Source organism: Temnothorax longispinosus, chromosome 2, assembly GCF_030848805.1.
Source record: "Temnothorax longispinosus isolate EJ_2023e chromosome 2, Tlon_JGU_v1, whole genome shotgun sequence".
Classification (NCBI taxonomy): domain Eukaryota; kingdom Metazoa; phylum Arthropoda; class Insecta; order Hymenoptera; family Formicidae; genus Temnothorax; species Temnothorax longispinosus.
Window position 1 is genome coordinate 21,108,863 of NC_092359.1, and position 20,370 is coordinate 21,129,232.

The 20,370-nt window shown below is 30.6% G+C and overlaps 2 protein-coding genes across 7 annotated transcripts in view; both read left to right on the plus strand.

The window, feature by feature from the left end:
• Positions 1-8: 8 nt before the first annotated feature.
• Gen (XPG-like endonuclease) lies at positions 9-4,841 on the plus strand. Its single transcript, XM_071770580.1, has 8 exons — positions 9-274; positions 464-743; positions 824-1,086; positions 1,171-1,332; positions 1,410-1,575; positions 1,660-4,320; positions 4,437-4,606; positions 4,686-4,841. The coding sequence occupies exons 1-6, from the start codon at positions 117-119 to the stop codon at positions 2,884-2,886; spliced, it is 2,256 nt and encodes a 751-aa protein (XP_071626681.1). The 5' UTR covers positions 9-116; the 3' UTR covers positions 2,887-4,320; positions 4,437-4,606; positions 4,686-4,841.
• Positions 4,842-9,212: 4,371 nt separating this feature from the next.
• Positions 9,213-20,370, plus strand: part of LOC139808518 (probable G-protein coupled receptor No18) — a 44,879-nt gene continuing 33,721 nt past the window's right edge. Inside the window, exons 1-2 of one of the 6 annotated variants that reach the window (XM_071770582.1) lie at positions 9,213-9,677; positions 10,130-10,525. The gene's annotated coding sequence lies outside the window, so the exon portion shown is untranslated. The other 5 variants (XM_071770584.1, XM_071770585.1, XM_071770587.1 and 2 more) reach the window with 5 other exon arrangements.

Below are 20,370 nucleotides of genomic sequence, written 5' to 3' on the forward strand. Positions count from 1 at the left end.
GGACATCGGACGCAGTGTGAATCTTCCTAATCATAAAAATTTATGGCTGTCGTTCACAGGTGATTACGAAAGTAAACATTGAGGGATTTGATTTGAAATAAGTGCAGTGACGCGAGATGGGCGTCAAGGATCTGTGGAATATTTTGTCGCCTTTGTGCGAGAGGAAGCCGCTGTACGAGCTGCAGGGAAAAACCATCGCGATCGATTTAAGCGGATGGGTCGTGGGAGACCAAACGGTCACCGATAATGCGGCTCAACTGAGGATATATCTCAAGTAAATCTGCTCTTCTCTTGATTTCATTTATTCCTATTTGTTAAAACATATTTAATTAAATAACGTTAGAGCAAAATAATGGATTAGTACAGTGGATAGTACTCTATCGACATACAATATACTTTTTTTTTTAATGCACATATTGTTGATAATTTACAATATTTATACGATTCAAATTGTTTGTTGCAGGAACTTGTACTTCCGTACGGTGTTCCTTCTTATGCACGAGATATTTCCAATATTTGTATTAGAAGGAAAAGCACCTATCATAAAACATAAAACTATTGCAAGAAGAAACAACGTTCGTAATGGTAATGGATTTCAAGAGAAGACCGTTAAGAAAGTTGGAAGAACCCAGTTTAATCGAGTTCTAAAAGAGTGCAAAGAATTGTTAAGATGCATGGGTATTGCTTGTGTACAGTCTGAGGGTGAAGCGGAAGCTATGTGTGCTTACTTAAATGAAGATGGGGTACAACTATGTACTATATACTAATTTTTTTTTTAATAAACAAATTTGACAAATTAGATAAAGAAAAGATGTACTTTTAGCTCGTGGATGGATGTATAAGTCAAGACAGTGACTGTTTCTTATACGGGGCGAAAGTAGTGTACAGAAACTTTAATATTAGCCATGGACATTGTGACGTATACAGTATGGAAAAAATAGAGAAGACGTTGAACATAGGACGAAGTAAAATGATAGCTTTAGCTTTGCTATGTGGCTGCGACTATGATGAGGGAGTAAAGGGTGTTGGAAAGGAAGCTGCTTTAAAATTTTTCAAGACTGTGAGAGAGAAGGATGTCTTACAAAGGTTTGAGTATATTGCATGTTTATAGAATTTATCAAATTTTGTGATTGTAAGTGAACTATTTTTCTTTTCTCTTTTTTTTTTCAGGATTCAAGATTGGAGAACTGACAGAAGTTTGGGCAGAGCTGAGTCAAATTTGTTAAATCCAAATTTATGTACATCGTGTGGTCACCCAGGAAAATTGCAAAAGCACACAAAATCGGGTTGTGCTGATTGTGGAACTATTAGGAAATGTAATGATGATTTCAGGTAAAAATTACATAATTACAAGATTTAAATATTACTTATATTTAGGAATTATAATTTATAATTTTTTATGTATACAGGGAAAAGAGGGCATTGATATTAAATGAGGTATCGTTAAGAAAGAAGGCACTCCATGATGAAAATTTTCCAAACCAAGAATTGATAGATGAATTTCTTATCAGAAAGGATTCAGTTCCAACTAAATTAGATGTAAAATGGAAACAACCTCAAACCAAACAATTTATTGTAAGTTTATTACTACACGTGCTATAATATATTGAAATTATAAAAATTACTTTGTCAAACTGTCTAAACTTTCTATTTTATCAGGACTTTATGAACAAATATCTCTGTTGGGAACCACAATATGCGTTCGAAAAAATATTTACATTAACTACTAGATGGCAGCTCTTACATCTACCAGATCTTACACCTGATGAACGTTTCTCCATGACAGATTTATTTATTCCTGACAATATAAAAAAGATACGTAATATTAAATCTATAGCCAGTTACGAAATTATATGGAAGAAAGAGCATACTGTAATTGAAATGCTAAATGAATATAAAGAGCGAACAAGAGAGAATGGTGATGATGATGCTGTAGATGATAGTTTACTAACAAGTATTGAACCACAAGACTTGGTTCTAAAGTGTTATCCAGAATTGGTTGAGGTATATGAAAATACTAGGAACGCAAAAACGAAAAGAAAACCTGCAAACTCTCGGAGGAAAAAGGTTACAATTGATAATAATAAAGATACTGAAACAAGAGATACTACAAAATCAAAGCAAAAGAAAGTAAAGAAGAAAATAGAAAAAAATAATAGGAAGATTGATGAATTTATATCTGGAAACCATGCAATGTCCTTAGAGGAGTCCTTTGAAAAAATGAATATTACACCAAATATTACACCAAAAAGATCAAAGCGAGAAAATATTTCGAGTAGAGTGAACGAGTTAAAAATAAGTGATGTACCTGAAGATGCTGCAATCATGAACATAAAACAAATGAAACGTGGGCCACAATTTAAAAGAGTTCTGGAGGTAGAAAAGTTAAATTCAAAGCAAAATAACACGTATGACAAGATGTTTAATGATCTCTCTCCTGATGACTTTATGAGCGAAAATGAAGATAATGATATAGATGTAACACATGTAATAGAAAATATATGTGGCAAACAAACTTTCCAATTTAGTATAACAAACTGCCAATCTATAGAATCTACTAGCCGGTCTACAGAAAACGTTATACAAGGATGTACAAAAATTGATGAATTTGAACCTGTGACATACACTAGAGAAGATTATGTTCATACACAGGATGAAAAACGGAAATCACGTAACTCTGATGATGAATTTGGCGATATTAATGAATCATATATTCCTATTAATCAAAGAATACAGATAGAACAAAGCCGAAGGTTTTTATCGACGAACAATCAAATAAAAAAGAAAGTTAGCTTTGATTTTGAAAATATTATGGACCAAACTAATAACGATTTTGAAAGTATTATGGATCAAACCGAAAACGAAACCATATGTTTAGATACGTGATATTATATAAAGCATGTACTTTTTAATTAAAGTTTTTAATTTTTAAGAAGAAAGTTTTTAAATATATAAAAATAACTATTTCGCATTATATCTATGTTAAATTTTGGTTTTTAAAATATATAATGTGTACTCCAGTCAATACAGATAGGATACTTCAATATTATACACTTTTTTTTATATTTGATATTTAAATTTAATTATCTTAGGTTGGTATGCTACCTATTTTCTTATATTTCCTATTTTTTTTTTATAATAAATATCTTATGACTTAAAGAAATTTTTGATATATATTCAGTTCTTTCCCATATTTTACAAAAGTTTTCCTTTGGTGTTTTCCGAGGTAAGGGGGGAAACACCAAAGTTCTATTGATTTTAATAGAAGTAATCAACAGCGTCTCTAGGCTTCTATGTTCCCCCCTTATCTCAGGAAAGGACAGATCGTTGACGCGTAGCGTACATACATACACGCGGAATCTTTTAATCAGTTTTTTTTTTAATCTTAATTTTATCCCTTTGAACAAAGGGAACGTAATTACAAGGAGAAAATTTATTAGGATAACAATTACGCAACATAAAAACGCAAAGTTTTTGGTCACGTCACGTTTTTACCTATTTTACCAATCACGTGTCCGACGCAAGGGACGTGGTAGGGCTGCGTTCGGAAACGTCACCAGAGTATACTCCCTTCTCTTTCTATCTTTAGCGAGTTAGAAGGAGAAGGGAGTATACCCGTGTGTACCCGGATGACGTTTCCGAACTCAGCCTAGCTCTCGAACTCCCCTAAATTGTGGTACTTTGGCTCCCTGCGGAGCCGGAAATCCATATTTGGGGCATAAAGAAGATAACTTCCCTAAATTAAATTCCTCAATTTTCAAACAATCGAAACGAGCCTGAGTTTTTTTATCCACGCCGTTCTTGAAACGGAAAATTTTTTATTGCATTAGTCGCGTTCAGCAGACCAAGCCGCTCAGTAGCAATCGAACGTGATTGGTTCTTACTTTTAGAACCAACCAATCAACGCAGAGTGTTGATAAGACGAACAACAATTGTGCAACAGTTGTGTGTCTGCTGAACGCGCCCATGGCGCAAGCTCTGCGCGCGCGATCTGTTTATGTTTGAGAGAAAGACGGCGATGTTGCCGACGTTGGATCGGAATCGAGTGGGAGTGGAGTTGAGCGTAAACGCTCTCTGCGAGTAAAGTTATAGCACAAAGCTTTTCGAGTTTTCTTTGCAATCCCAATTTCCAATTCCCAAACAGTCTCTTTCTAAGGGGGACGTTAGAAAGAGACGAAGAATGAGTTAACCTAAGGTGACCTAAGGTTAGAAGTTACCGACGTTTGTGAAACTGGGCCTTATTTTATTGCCACCAAACAGAAACGTTAGTAAGGAATGGGATAATTATCTGCTGTGATCTGCGGTTAGCGAGACTATGAGGTAACGATGAAGTAATTTTGGTATAAAATGATATCGGCATTTAAGTACATTTTAAAAAATTTCCTTAGTGTTTTACGTGTGTCTCTAAAAATTTAAACTTTTATGAAATATATTAGATACATGATGATGTTGTCGAGCCAAAACTGTCGGAAAATCTGGAAATGCGCAACAATACCGCGAATAAGTAAAGAACTATGCCAAAACTATTATGAGGACAGAAATTACATATCGACTTCTCGGATGACATGTTATGGATACGAAGAGGGAGGCACAGACACTTGTCAAAGTAAGATGTAAAACATAATTAAACGATTATTATTTATTATTATTCACACTTGCTATATATCATTATTCATATGGTACAGGGTGATTCTGGAGGATCAATAGTGAGTGATAAATATTCTCCTCGGTATAACTTTGTTTGGAGACAGTTGTGCTAAAAAGAATTTGCCTGGTATATGGTATATACACAGATGTCACATTATTTCGACATTGGATTTGAGAAAAAACCGGAATAGATGCGTAAGTAATTTATTATCATATAATGTATGTATAAAAACTACATACTTGCTAAAATATAATTTTATTACGAATAAATTGCATACATATATGAAAACGATATAATCTTTTATATTTTGCTTTAAAATTGCATTTGCAGCTAAAAGAGATTTTGTATAATTATGTTGGAACAAATGTTGAGTAAAAAAGTACCACATGTATGCACTGCCGACAATACCGCTTAATGAAATATTTTTTTTATTACACGATATTGTCCTATGTGCTGTGCACTGATACTTGAAAATTACATCAAATTTTATATTTATAGTTTTCCGACTTAAAGAAATTATGCTAAAACAATTTTCTTTGCATATATGTATGTATATACAGGGCATAACTTTAAACAATCTGTTAAATTCAAAATTCAATAATATTCACTAAACTTGCAAATCCGTCTCAATATATTCAACTATCTTTCTCTTTTATTTGTTATAAGAAAAACAAATTCTAAAATACATACAAATAAACTTCGAAATTCAGTAGTTTCTATGTGGAACCGCTTTTGATATATAGATGCTCGAGATTACCATTTTGAATACTTGCGAGAACATTGTATATTTATGATAATGAAAAAATGTTCAATCTTTTTGTCAATCCATCAACGTTGACTCCAGAAGCCTGGGTGGGTTTTGGCCTGTTCTAAAGATTCGACCTTCTTTGTGAACATTCGCAACAATAAATGTTTCACGTGAAGTGGTTGTTAGCCACATCTCCTAATTAAAAGAATCACAGAGATTTCTGTCAGTCTTTTACTCTTTGTTTGTGTGAATTAAAATAAATTTAAAAATCCTATAAATTGAGGAATCGAATCCGAAACCGCCACAATTACAAATCTGCCACTTTTACACGTAGCCAAGCGGCATCCCGTTTGATCTCTTTGTTAAAATAAATTTTTTCCTTGACTTTTAACTGACTTTGAATGGTCTTGAACGATGCATAATTGTATGCGTTTTAAAATACTATATTAACAAGTAAATAAAAATATATAATTCCAATTTTTAAAAAAGTTGATCTTAAAATGTTCTTGTCCTTATAAACGAAATCATATCTTCTCTAAGATGTTTCTCTTAAAATCAAACAAGTTTAAAGCTTTTTTTTCTGTCACTAAAAATGAAAGAGTTATTCAGGTGACTTATTTTAAAAATGCCACTTTTCTGTATATAGATTTCTTTTATAATAACAAATGGTATATATAGTAAAGTATAATTTAATGTTATACTTATCAATTACCGATGAAATTTGAATCGCTCGATAAATACGTTAAAAGGAAGGTTTACTTTCACATTAAATACAATGATAAAAATAATGCAAAATATAAAGCCAAACTTATCATTAAAATTGCTACGTATATTCATATAATTATATAAAATAGCTAAGTATATTACTTCTGAAAATTTTGTCATATTTAAATTTTTATATCTTAGGTGCAATTTTCTTTAGCTCTACTTCGAAACTGAATGACTTTGCCTGCGAAACTTGCAATTCTAGAAAATTCGGCCTTAAAAGTCCCAAAGAAAAAACATAAGCTAATAGATTCCCAATGAGATTATAACTGCGAGATCCATTGGTAATTACTAGCGGATTAGATTGTTTACCATTATTTTATAAATTTGATTTTACAGCATGATTAGTTCAAAGATCTACGAATGTTTTTATACGTTATAAGGATTCTAAATTTATTCTTTCTAAAGATGGTTGAAGCGTTAAATTATAGTTATACCAGAATAAAATCTCAAAGAATTTTACAATGTTAAATGTCTTTCGAGCATTCTGATAACATACTATTTTAATCGTAAATTAAACATAAATTTGGTATAAACTCAGATTTGATATAATTCACATATCTATATCACGAATATATTTAATAGTATACAGAATATGTAAAAGATACAGAATATTAATACTGATTGCTATAATACGAACAAGTAAATTGATTCTTCATAAACTTCTTTGAATCTGCGTGAATTAAATGATAAACAGGGAAATAAAATATTTATTATTAGTTTATACCTCGTTTTAAATACGTGATATTTATATGTGTTGTTAATATATTTTATATGTAGTGCGAATTATTGAAAAACCGTGGGTCAATAGCAAGTACCAGGCAAATCTCGCAAATCACTTTCTACATTTTTCACCTTATAATAGTGCTGTGCAATTTTCTAATCCTGATTTGATAGGTATGTTAGAGCTTCATTTTGTGGGTGATTTCTTATAGTGATAGATATTAATGAGACTGTCTAATGAGACCTCGAATGAGACTGAATTCTTAAGTCGACTGTAATAATAATATTAATGGAATTTCTATATCAATTTATCAATTCTTTCGACAGTTCGACAGTCAATTATGAATTTCCTCCTGCTGTATACATTTATATACAAATTTCATGTTTCGCGTATTAAGAAAGGAAATGGGGCTGTCAGTATACAAAATCAGTTGATGTCGGACTGCTGAGAAGTTTATCGATCGTACATACTACAAACAAATTTTACTTCAGTGTTTGCTAATATCGTGCTTCGTGTATTATAGTCTACTGGATTCTTCATGATTTACTGTTTCAACAATTCTATTAAAGTTTTTGTTGCTTTAGTTATCGCCATTTGAAAATTTCATGTGACAGTGATCATAAATCTATTTTATGTACCGTACAAACAACGAAACTTTATTACGAGGAAATTATTATCTTTGAGTTAGTATGTAAAAGAACATTGATCTGACTGAAAAGTTGATTATACATGATATCTGGAAGGCATTATTAAACTTTTAATATTCTTCCGGGTCTATATCTATTTGTGGACCAATCGCTCTGAAGTGCTTGAAATTGCCTTTCCTAAGTCAGCACACAGCGATGGCCGCATCCTAATTTAGCATTGAAAGGGTCAAGCAAATGGATTCGGAATCTCGACAAAACGTTTCACATTTGCATAAACTGAAAAAGGTAGCAAAGGTGAAATTAAGTCTCGATCGGTATTACTTACTTGTTGGTACACATGCTGTTAAACGATAATCCGATCTCAAGAATTACGCGTAATAACATGACACTTTTCCGATATCATATCCTTTTTATTCTCGAACGCAAAGCGTTATTAAATGTGGACGCGACAATGACCGTTTGAGAGAGAACGAAATAACGAAGAAAGATCACACTAAAGCGGACTGGACGGTTCAAGTGAGCCTGAAATACGATTCCAAAACGTTTATAAGATCACTCAGAGAGATGGACCTTAATATAATTCATTTATAAGAAAGTATGGAACATCCAATGTGGTAATCGGATTTTACGAAGTCCTTAAGTAGACTTCGTATTGATTTCCGACTATTCGACTACCTGCGCTATATCTGGCTCCGATCATCGTTTAAAATACATTTACCATTTTATTGAGGCTAAGATGATATTATATTTCTCTCGTTTGTACTTTATATTAGTAATATCACGATTGCACTGTAGAACTTATTGTTAGTTTAGAAAATAAAATAGCTAATATATAATGCAGAGATTCTTGTAAACTAAAAATAAAGAGAGTCTTTATTTTTTTAACTATTGTAATGTTTTGCATAAAATGCTATGAGATTAATGGTTGTTAAATTTAGTAATATTTCTCCGTTTTCTTTCATTTATTATCAAATGAAATTACACAAAATAATTTGTTTTTATTATCTGTAGTTTATAACGTGAATCTATCTGCCTATCTATGTATTAGTGTTTGTTTTGATGCATTGATATTCGAATTATTGCTTCAACTTAATCAACGTAGTTAAAGTAACATGGGTAATACGATCTTCTGAATAGGCAACAGATGATATAATTGTCACAAAGCGAATACAAAATTGTTACAGTCTTGGTTGATAACTTAATGCACAGCACGAGTAAGTTTCCAAAGTGTCTCACATTTAATTGAACAATCGACTATAGAAAAATGATTGAAATTGTATATCATAAACTTGTATGTTCAACTGAAAATATAGCATGATTAATTTCTGAGAGAGAGAGAGAGAGGGAGGGAGAGAGAGAGAGAGAGAGAGAGAGAGAGAGAGAGAGAGAGAGAGAACATAAATATATAATTACAATATTTTGTACCATATAAAGTATGGTACAAAGATAATATTTCTCGTTCGTTATTATTACAATTGAGAGAAACAATATAAGTAAGAGAATAATAAATAATAGAAATTTGTAAGGGGGATACATTTGACAAATGCCATTCTTAGATTCTTACTTTTATCAACCCCAAATATATATAGCTTATGCGTTTTATACGTACGCGCATTACATGTACGTCGTTGTCTGTATTGGAACGAGGGCAGATAGTGAGGGTCGATGGGGTGGTTGCTGGGATTTTCAGTACGCGCGCGATCTCCGTGCCGAAAACACGTTTCTCCCGAATGTCCCGAATATAACTTTCAAATTCGTGCGATCTTCGATGAGAAATCAGTAAAATTATACAGAAAATCACTATCGATGATTACATGATACATTTAACAATTTATTGTTGCAAAAGTGCAAAAAAGTATAAATCAAAACAAAGATAATTTTAAAATTGTTCTAAATTAAAACGTAAGACGAAGAAGGCGAGTTAAAATAAGAATTTGGCAATAAATATTTATGTTAATTTTTACTCGTATCGCGACAAATATATGCTCAATCGGGATGTAATGCAAACGACGGACTGTGAATTTCGAATGCTCATCAGAAGACAATTAGCCGCATATCTACATGCTAGTGAATTAATCATGCCGACAGTATCCGTTTAAACGCTGTTATTAATTCAACTATTCGTTAGCAGGTGATAAGATAATGGTAACGAAAATAGATAACACATAAATAGATAAATTTATCGCAGACAATTAACGATAAATGCCTGATAAATTAATAATAAAATGAATCGTTAGATAATATTTTGTAATATTAAAGACGGTATACGTTACAAATAAGAATAATATTTGACATTGAGATAAACATTGAGTATTTTACACAGGACGTAAAGTTGATAATAAACGGTGGATAGAAAATGCGTCAAAGATCTAAATGATATTTAACTTAATTTTTAATGTGCGCGCGCAAACGCAAATTAATGTTTAGTTTGTATAAAAAATTTAATAACACGTAAAAATGTATCGCGCTAATTAAAAATGAAAAATTTTTCGTGCAAAATTAATTTTTTATAAATCACAAAGTTACGTTAATCACAATTATATAATGCTTACGTTTAAATGTGCACTTATCTTTCCGCACTAATTCTCGCATTGAAGGTGTCGGCGCTCCGGATATTACATATTACGTGCTTATGTTGCGAAATATGCGATATTGTATGAGACTATATTTTACGGACGACATACGGTGCGTTTGATGTCAACTCATCACCATGATATATCGCGAACACTTTAATTAATGAAGTCTTGTAAGGCGAAAGCATACGGACAATTAACGCGGCGGTACCTACACGTTGACGTTTATGTTGTAATATCTATAATATTCACGCGTCTCATTTATTGCGGCAATAAATGTTATGACACATATTGAATAGATTATTTAATCACATGAGGCTATTAATTTAATGTCAATAACGTAATTAATTAATTTCAAATTGAGTTATCATATTTAATAATTTGTGATCAGTATATGTGAATCTGGCTCTCTATCATCTGGTAAGTTGTATACGTATACATATTTAATATTATTATAATATTCATAAGCTATATAGTTGAAATCTGTATCAAGTTTAGTACTATATTGTCAGGCTTTTATATGTTTAAAAGTTTTTAAAACAATAATATGTGTATAAATTGTTTTAAAATTTTGAAAGAGCGAGATATTAAAAAATCTTACACAGGTTAAAAAGTCAATTTGACATACAAAAGATGCTGAAACTTTCTTATCGCTTTCTAGATAACATTAAAAAGTTAAAGTCCTTTTGCTTTCTACTAAAAAAAATTAAAATATATCGATTCAAACTAAACACATATATAACGAATATTGATGTGTTCCGGTTATACAGTTTGCACGTACCCTTTATTACTACATAAATTGAATTAGTTACGGCTTGTGTGTAATTAATCGGATAACCCGAGTAACCCGTGGGAAAATTATCATGTTAGAATATTATGCCGTAACGCAATTTTCATATTTTCTGTGTTAGCAGTTGCTCCGCTGACAGATTGTAAATGCAAATTTCACTGTCCTAGCATCAAAAGCACAGCGCGACTAGGAGATTTAAGTCTATAATAAACAATTTTATGGCTGGAGTGTAACAGGTGTTGCGAAATGAAATTGAGTGTTGTAATCTCGATTGCTTTTACGCGATTTTGAAATGAGATTGCATTCTAGTATTCGAGGAATCCCTATCTATTATCAGAGGCCCTGGCGCTGGCATTCCGTTTACTTAAGAAGAATCGGAATACTAAGTCGAGGCACGCCGGTACTGTACATGCAGTAAACAGACTTCAAGCAAAATTGTTCCGCAAAAATAATTGCTGTTACAAATTGGCTCAGTCATTATTCACATCAAGTGCGTATAATCAATGAATGTAATAAATGAATGTGTTTCGTGAATCAATGATGAGCTTCATCTGCTGTGAGCGAATCGCACAATTACAATAATTATTAATTACAATTATTATTCTTAGAATAATCGGTTTAATTATAAAATGCATTCAAAATTCCGCGAGAGATTATCAGTCTCGCGAACAATTCATCATCATTAATGACACAATTTTGCGAGCGAGTTTTGAATTAAAATCAATATGCGCAAGAGACTTGAGCGCGAAAGACCGACGCATTTACATGAATTGCGCGTACTTTTATGCAAAATCGCTCATCGCATGCTCATCGAGTGTTTGAAGAATTACTGTAAATTTATTACCGTCACCTCCATAATGTCCGACGCTGTTTGAACAGAGTGTTTTCACGAACTTGGACCACAACCGCGCAAACAACTCAATTTGTTACTTCTATTCTTCGCTTCTTCGTGCTCCTAAATTTGCCTTGTTTCTCCACTATTTAATCCCGTCGTCGTTATTTATCTTCGTTTTATTTACAGAAAATCTCAGTGCAGATCTTGGCCAGTAATTGACTAAAAACTTGTGCTAGCAGAAATTAAATGTTATTCGATAATTACGTTGCGGAACATGTGTTATATAATTATGTATGTTAATAAAGAAATTAAAGTAGAGGAACAGAGACTATAATAACGAATGCAAATAAATAAATAAATATTTTTTAACAGAAAAAATACGACCAAATTTGCTAAAACTATTAAATTATTTGATTTGAAACAGTTTTAATGAAATAAATGATTGTGCTAAAATAAAGCCCAAAGCGCAAATAATGGTGCGCATAAATAACGTTGTAACTGACAGCATGGTTTAAATGAATTAATTACATTTTATGCCAATCGAATCGTTTTAATTTGTAATTTTGAACTCTCCTCAAACGAAAATCGATTAAAAATAATATAACATATAATTTTATAAAGATAATGCAATATATACGAAATCTTGATCGCTAATGTTTTGTCAAAATATAAGAAATGCAATTAAAAAAAAGTGAAAGTTACTTTATAAGTATTCAACTCACAAGAATTTTTCTTCGGCTCAGAAACTAGGATTCTTATCGCTTTGACTTCGTTAAATTATATGGCATATATCATTTTCTCTGTTATGGATAGTAAGAAAGAAATATTCGATTTGATATTACTAATTTGATCTGTTTAAATTACACTATTAATTGTAAGGTAATTTGTGCGCTCTGATTATTACTCTCATTAGACTTGTAATTTATCTCTTTGAGAACCATCTGTCTTACAATCTCTAAAAATATTTAAGTTGTAAAGAAGTTTTTAACAAATATTTTCATAAAATCTAATTTTTATAGAAATATAATGTGTTTGATAATTTGAAATCGGAAGAAAGATATATATTTGGTAAAAATATGAGCCGACCGTACGTAATAAGTATTACTTTCACGCTGGGCTGGTTTTAATTTCCGGACAGCATCGTACTCATTAGACATTATACTCATTTGCATCATACTCATTTGAGTATCTTTCACCTCGTATTATATAATATACATTTCTCAGTATATTTTTTTCCGTTACGAAAAAGTTCATCTTTCATGGAGCACAGTCTTCACAGAGCATAATTTAAAAAGAGTGTTTCTTTATACACATATATATACCTAGTGACGCATTAAATACTTATAAACGCGAAGTAAAAAGAAATGATTTTACGCATCGGGTTTTTTTTTTGTTATACGAGACCATGTCATGTTTTTATGGTTGTCATGCATTTTTAGCTTGCGTGTTGGCGCATAACACATGCCAGATACAAGCTTGAATAGTTGACACGGAAAGGTACTCTATGTTAAGAATTTTCGTTATTTTTTTTTTCGTGTAACATAAGACAACGAAGCGCACATTGCATATCATTTTTTTAAATCACGTGGAAGTATTCGATGCAGAGCATAAGATGTCCAGTATTTAATATTTAAATATTATTTTATTAAATATTTTAACATTATATCAAGTATCTCGTGCATATTACGTTATATTCCTTTTTATTTATAAATTTAATTTTCTAATAAAATCTGGATAAGAAAAGTAACTTTTTTTTATGAAATTAAAATTAATATTTTTGCACCAAATTGCAACAAATTAAATTACTGTTGAGAGAGAAATGAACCAATAAAATTGTATAAGAGGAATATAATAATTAGAGTTTGTAATATATAATAAAAAGCTAACTTAATTATAAGATTAAGAATTTTGTTATAATTAATCTTACATCAATAAAGATAAAGTATGTAGTGAACTATCTTTTTCTGCTAAAATTGTAAAGATGAAGAACTAAACGTATGGGTTTGATATTTGAATTTTCTGAGGAATTCTTCTTTGTTAATAGTTTATACTTTAAAAGTTGTTTGTTCTTTGTCAAGGAAAAATCGACTTTGTATGAAGTATGAGTTACAAATCGACACGAGTTTTACGTCAACTCTATCAGATATCGATTTCAAGAACGAGAACTTCGCCGGATACTCGTGCACTCTGGAATAGGGTGACAATTTTTATCTCTCATGTCTCTTGTAGTGATCTATTTGTTACGATTATTATTCTTCTCCAATTCAAGTAGATCTCAAATTTTTATGATATATACATATTTGTTATAACGACGATTTTTTTTTTATGTTCTAGTTAATGTAAGCTTACGTGAGGATCGAGTAAGCAGAATAAGGACATGTCAAAGTATTGCTGTATTAGTAGATGTTAATTGATTAAACACGTTCAGCTTTGTTTCACAGTCAAGAGCAGTTGCATTATAGGTTCCACTTCGCCGTACTGATCTTTTGTTATACCGAAGTAATCTCGCAGAGCATACTTATTCGCTCTTTGATATTTTAATGCTGACGCCTGGTTTTTTTTATATTGTGACACTGGTTTTTATTCGCGCGGCCGTTACACATTTCTCACTGCACAAGAAGAGAATCTCGTGTCTCGCAGGGCGCATGTGGTTCGCGCTGTACATTGTTTGAAGAAAAATCTTACTTTAAGATCTGGTGACGATATTCTTTCGAAGTACCGTCATCTCGTTTGACACATGGCAGATATGTGCATGCTTCCAATGCATTTATAAGTTTTCTAAAGTATTACTTTTTTCGAATATATTAAAGTACAAAGTTGACGTGTGATAAGAATAAGCAAGAAGCCTTATCTTTATCCTTAAGAAGGGTTTTGTGATTTATTATTCTGAAGCATTGAAGATGTGCTCCTCTGGCATTTTAGAGCAAAATCAATTTTATAATAAATTTTTTATCAATAGGACGATACTTGATTCATTTTAATATAAAAATAATTTAAAGTTGATCGAAACAATATAAAAAATTTGACATTTATATTGTTGTTATCTATACTATTCTCCGACAAATTGTCAGTAATTAGATTTAAAGAAATTTTATTATAAAGAGAAATATGATAATAATTTAATTAAGACATTACGTTATTAATCTATTTTGGTTCATGTAAATATAATAATAACATTGGGTTCTTTTTTGGTAAAATTAAACGCCAATTAATTAAAATACATTTGCAATTAGAAAGCTAAATAAAACAATAAATTCTTGATTGAGAAATTCAATCTGTGTCAAAACGAAATATAAAAGCTTTTAATAAAATAACAAATTTTATAAAAACAGTATTCATTTTTCAGAGTTATAGAAACATTTCGGTATTTTGTCGAGCGCGCTCTGTGCTTCTCATAATCGCAAAGTTAAATAATTTCACACAATCTTCTACCAATTAAGGTTTACTACAATTTCAAATGTCTTAAATATAAAAAATTACAAAGCAAATTCGATAACATTAAATGAGTATTAATTGCGGATGCTCTCTAAATATCATCTAGTAATTTCTAAAGTTTTTATATGAACTTAATCAGGATCAAAAATGCTATCCATATCTTATTAACTTTACGACAATAGACTCGATAAGTTTGAAAGGCTTGGCTGTAATTATTGTAATAGAAATTAGAAAATTGATAGAGATGGTGCCGTGTCAGGAACGGAATGTTGCTAAGTGCAATTATTCTGTCGATAAAGCTCTTCAATCGATTTCCTGTGATAGGTACATGAAATGCTGGTGTAGGTGGCAATTTGCTGGAAAGTTATTGATGGTTGGTTCGGGTATTTTATCAACAATCAATATATAGTTTTAATTGCGCGAAGTCTTGGTGAAAGTTTTAATACATACGTTCATGATTTTGATAATTTGTATGCATTGTTCAAGAAGCATAAAATAATTAGTAGTAATTTCAATGCATATTTTTGAATGTATCGTAAATCGTACTTTTCCTATTCACTTTGTATTAAATTTTTACTTTCTAAAGCTAATAAGAGACATTATAGGTAGCAACAAGATTTTGTTTTTAAAATATACGTTACATAATTATTTACTAAATTGTATAATAAATAACTTAAACAAAGAATACATTATTATCGGAATTAATGATTACAATGCAAAAATTCTACAGGATGTCCGGTAATAATCGCCGAACCTCTTGTACGCAAATAGAGTGAGTAAAACCGAGTAGTAAAGTCTTCTATCATTTTGCAAAATTCGCAATACTTACTAAGAAATCAATTAAAAAAGATCAGCCAATCTATTCGAGTAGAAGCGCGCGGCAAGAAGAGACATACCATTCTCAAGTATTGCGAATTTCGCAAAATGGTAGAAAACTTTTCTACTCGGTCGAGAAGACTACTCACTCTTATACTTGCATACAAGAGATTCGACGATTGTTACCGAACACTGTATATACAGTAGTTGTTTATCAATTATTAAAGCCAGATATAAATCTGTCATTTTTTAAATTAAATTAATTTTATGTGCAGTCATGGCCCGACTTTTGATAATATACTTGTGAAAGAGTTTAATAAACGAAATTTTTCATGCAAACAACGATTGTGCTATTTAATTATAATATATTAAAAAGAGCAGCTGAGATATTCACACCCAAATATATAATGTTCATAACATTTTATACAAGAACTTGTTTTTAACAAGTTTTAACAATATTTATGTTTCTAGAAAATGAGAAAAATAATAGCAGCTACGAAATGTCCAAGCTGATTACAATCTATAACAATCTGTAACACCGCGGATAAAATACGATCTATAAATAAAAATAACAGTGACTTACGAACGACATATATATACATATATATATTTATTGTAAAGCAAGCAAGAATAGCAAGATATTCATCATCGTAGCTGAATCGAAAAAACGATAAGATAAAACGATATGATAGAGTGGAGAATGCAACAAAGCGAAGAATAAAGACAAATAAATGAGGACAATAGACAATAGAAGGAGTCCTTTCACTCAAGTGTAAACTATGTACTTTGCGGTAGTAGAAAAGTCGACTTAAATGAAATTAACGCTTGTCACAAAAGAGACAAATAAGAAGCTTTGACTGTTCATTAAAATTCTTTAATAATTCTCTATCTGACTCATCGCAAATTATTATACGCCTCGTCGATATCGCATCGACTTTTTCTGCATGACTCATGAATTATCGATAGAATTTCTTTTTATTTTTTTGTCATAAACGAAATCGGGAAAATAAGAAATACTTCGTATTTTATATATGGAAATAATATATACACAATATAAATGTGTACTTATTAAAAGAGATATTTATTTATGTCTATTATTTTATTATATAGATTACGTATACATATAATTAATATATATACAATGTAAGTACAAAATTGTATACATAATGCTTTATCAACTTGGATATTTTATTTTCTATTTAGATTAAAAAAATGATTAAAATAGTAAAGAATTAATTATTTAAAAAAGATTCAATATTACAGATTTCACTTTACAGTTGAGTAGGTAAAATAAAATGATTAAAGTGCAGAAAAATTAGTTCGATATTTGAAGTGGTGCAGGTATGTACTATACGTACCATATATTGGTATATAAAGTTACAAGTGCACGTGAAAAGTTACAGAAAAAGAAGTAACTAGAAGCGAACTCCTAGAATTTCATGCGAGTCGCTCGTATAACTCGTCAAGAGCTAGCAATAAGAAATATAATACTAGAAGTAGTAGAACATCTTTTCTCAGAAAAAACTAAAAATTATATAAAATTACTCGAAAAATCTTCTTGATTGACTTTGATCAAGTAATCGCAATTATGGGAAATTAAGTCATCATTGTCATTATTGTTCTTTAGATCATCAGAATCAAGATTATTGTATATACGTTATTCGATGGTAATAATTATTTAATTCGTAGAGTATTTTACAAGTAATAAAAAATTAAATGCTTTATATTTAATTATTCAACACTCGATACCGATGTAAAAAAATCGAAATCTTTTGCATTTTAAATACCTTTTTGCATTTATGAATGATATTTATAATTAATATTAATAAAAATAGTGTGATAGAGTTATTATGCACCGGAATAAAAAATTGCAAATTTGCATAGTTATGTGTATCTTTATGAAAGTAAGTTAGCCGTGTGAAGGAGGGAAGAAAATATACGATTATAAGAAATAAAACGTGTTATCTTCACACCTAATTAATTCACCTTATCTTACTATTTTAATTCTGAACTACGATATAATTTAACGTAATAGAATGAGTTTCGTAATTATGTGACAAACGTTTGGCATTATAATGAGGAGTACTATGATGACTGTAATATTTTGATTTTCATTTTGGTTAGTTGTTTAATAATTTATGTATCGATTTACTTCTAATGAGAACGTAAAGTTAGGATTTAATCGATCGCTATATGCATTTTATAATGAAAATTTACGATGCGTTATAACATGTGTTTACATGATAATTGACATGCTACATGGTGTTGAATAATAATAAGCTTTATTGAATTGAACCAGGTCAATCTTCAATGTTATTCGCGCAAATTACGCGATACAGCAAGTGTTTTTCTTTCAAATAGAATAAAAATACATTGTAATGTTATATTTATTTTATATTATGAATGGTGTCGTCTATACGTATACGTCACTCGTACTAAAGAGCTAAAGTACATTTTGATGTAGAACGTGTGCGTTTTACGTTTCGCTTCCTGCGCCAGATATTGCAGGGGCACGTGCTGCTCTCTAAATCTGAATCAGTGAATAGTCACTGATTCAGATTTAGAGAGTGTAGAAAATACTATGATAATGTATACCTTTTTGCTTACAAAAGTAGGCTCTTGTGTCAGTATCCACAAAATTCCGAGCACGTTGCAACTAATATATTTCATAAATATATTGAGAACTTTCATATTCAAAGATTATCAAGTGATTCAAAGTCAGGCACTCATAGAATGAAGAACTTCAAGGAATACAATATTTAAAATATCTCGTTTTCCATTGAGCTAAAAGGGCATCATCTCTTGATTAAAAAGCTTTTGGCAAGAGTAAAGGTAAATTTTCCCTAGAGGCGGGATGAATTAAATCCCATCTGTTTTCATAACTTTAATTTGTAATATTGCGTATTTGAAAATAATATCTCCTTAAAAATATATTTATTCCAAATTAAAAATAATATAAAATTATGTAAAAAATAAGATTTTTTATATCTTCTCTATTCGTATCTCTATCTTTCTATATCCAGGTTGACGGTTTATCAATCATGTATAGATATCATATATAGATATGAAGAATTTTTTTTACACACCTAAAAAATTTGTAGAAATACTTGATGTGAAAAGTGATAATTTTATTGCACCATTTTTTAAATAATTGTATCCAAAAAAAGATGGAAATTTTATACAAAGCAAAGAAAATTATACATCATGATGATTAATAGAAATGTGAAAATATAATAAAGTATTATTTTTACACACTTACGATTTTTATTTTATTCTTATAGATTTTTATATTATTATTTTCTTTAATTGTTGAAAAGCTTAACTTTAATAACTTCAAAAACTGTCCTTCAAAGTCAACACAGTAAAGAACTGGTATATAATCCTAATTAATAATCCGAAAAAGTGTCACTAACAAAAAAAAAGAAATTGTGATTTTTCTATTATAACTTCCAGAAAATTTGCAGACGCTTCTTCTTATGTCAACTTTTTAGTTTCTTGTCGGATAATATAATTTATGATTTAACACCACACGACATCATTTCTCTCGATAGAAATCGACAGGCAGCGAGTTTTGCTGCAGCAAACGTAATTTCCATCGTATCTATACTGAATTATTGATACATGATCATGTTGTATATGTATCGGAAAATCTCGTTTGCTTTTTATAAGTATGTGCCGAGTTATTTCATAAATTTTAATACTAAATGTTTATTCTTCGCTAAAATAACGTCCATTGCTTTGCGGGTTGCAATTGAAGTAACATATCATTTACTACAACAATGACATAACTCAGAAAACAAATTTTTTCAAAAAATAAGTTTGAATATTTTGAATTATTAAAATTTGGTAATATTACTTTTAAATACAATTTTGGTGCAATAACTGATTGTAGAGGAACGAAAATATCTAGCTATATATTAGCTTTTTATTCGATCAGTGTATTGAATTTTCAAATTTCTTTTGTAATCGGTTCAAAAATGACAATTTTTGAGTTATGTCGTTGCTGTAGTAAATGAGCGATATGTATTCCTTGAGTTGAATATTTATATGAAATTATGACATGATCGTAAGTTCGGCGGAGAGCTAAAAGGTCACATTATCAACAATTATGCATCAATTGATTGTACACATGCTTACGAGCGCGCGGAAGTTATGCGCCTTCCCATTCAATTTTCGCTTAACACATAATTTCCATCGTAACTTTGAAAAGCACATGCAAATTAGATAAGTTTGACGTAATACATGCGCACCAAGTTTCGTCGCGCGATGTATTGTGTACGTGGAAATCATTTCTCTGCATCGTTTAGGTGCTGTGAATTAATGTGTTGTGCGTGACAATTGCTTTGTCGATAGCAAGTTTAATACGGCATAAAGAAGAGTTTACGAAGT

Bases quoted from the DNA above. Each gene is read 5' to 3' on its own strand.
- Gen (XM_071770580.1), top strand. From the start codon at position 117: ATGGGCGTCAAGGATCTGTGGAATATTTTGTCGCCTTTGTGCGAGAGG. The intron at 275-463 runs GTAAATCTGCTC...TGTTTGTTGCAG, and splicing joins CAACTGAGGATATATCTCAA to GAACTTGTACTTCCGTACGG. The intron at 1,576-1,659 runs GTAAGTTTATTA...CTATTTTATCAG, and splicing joins CTCAAACCAAACAATTTATT to GACTTTATGAACAAATATCT.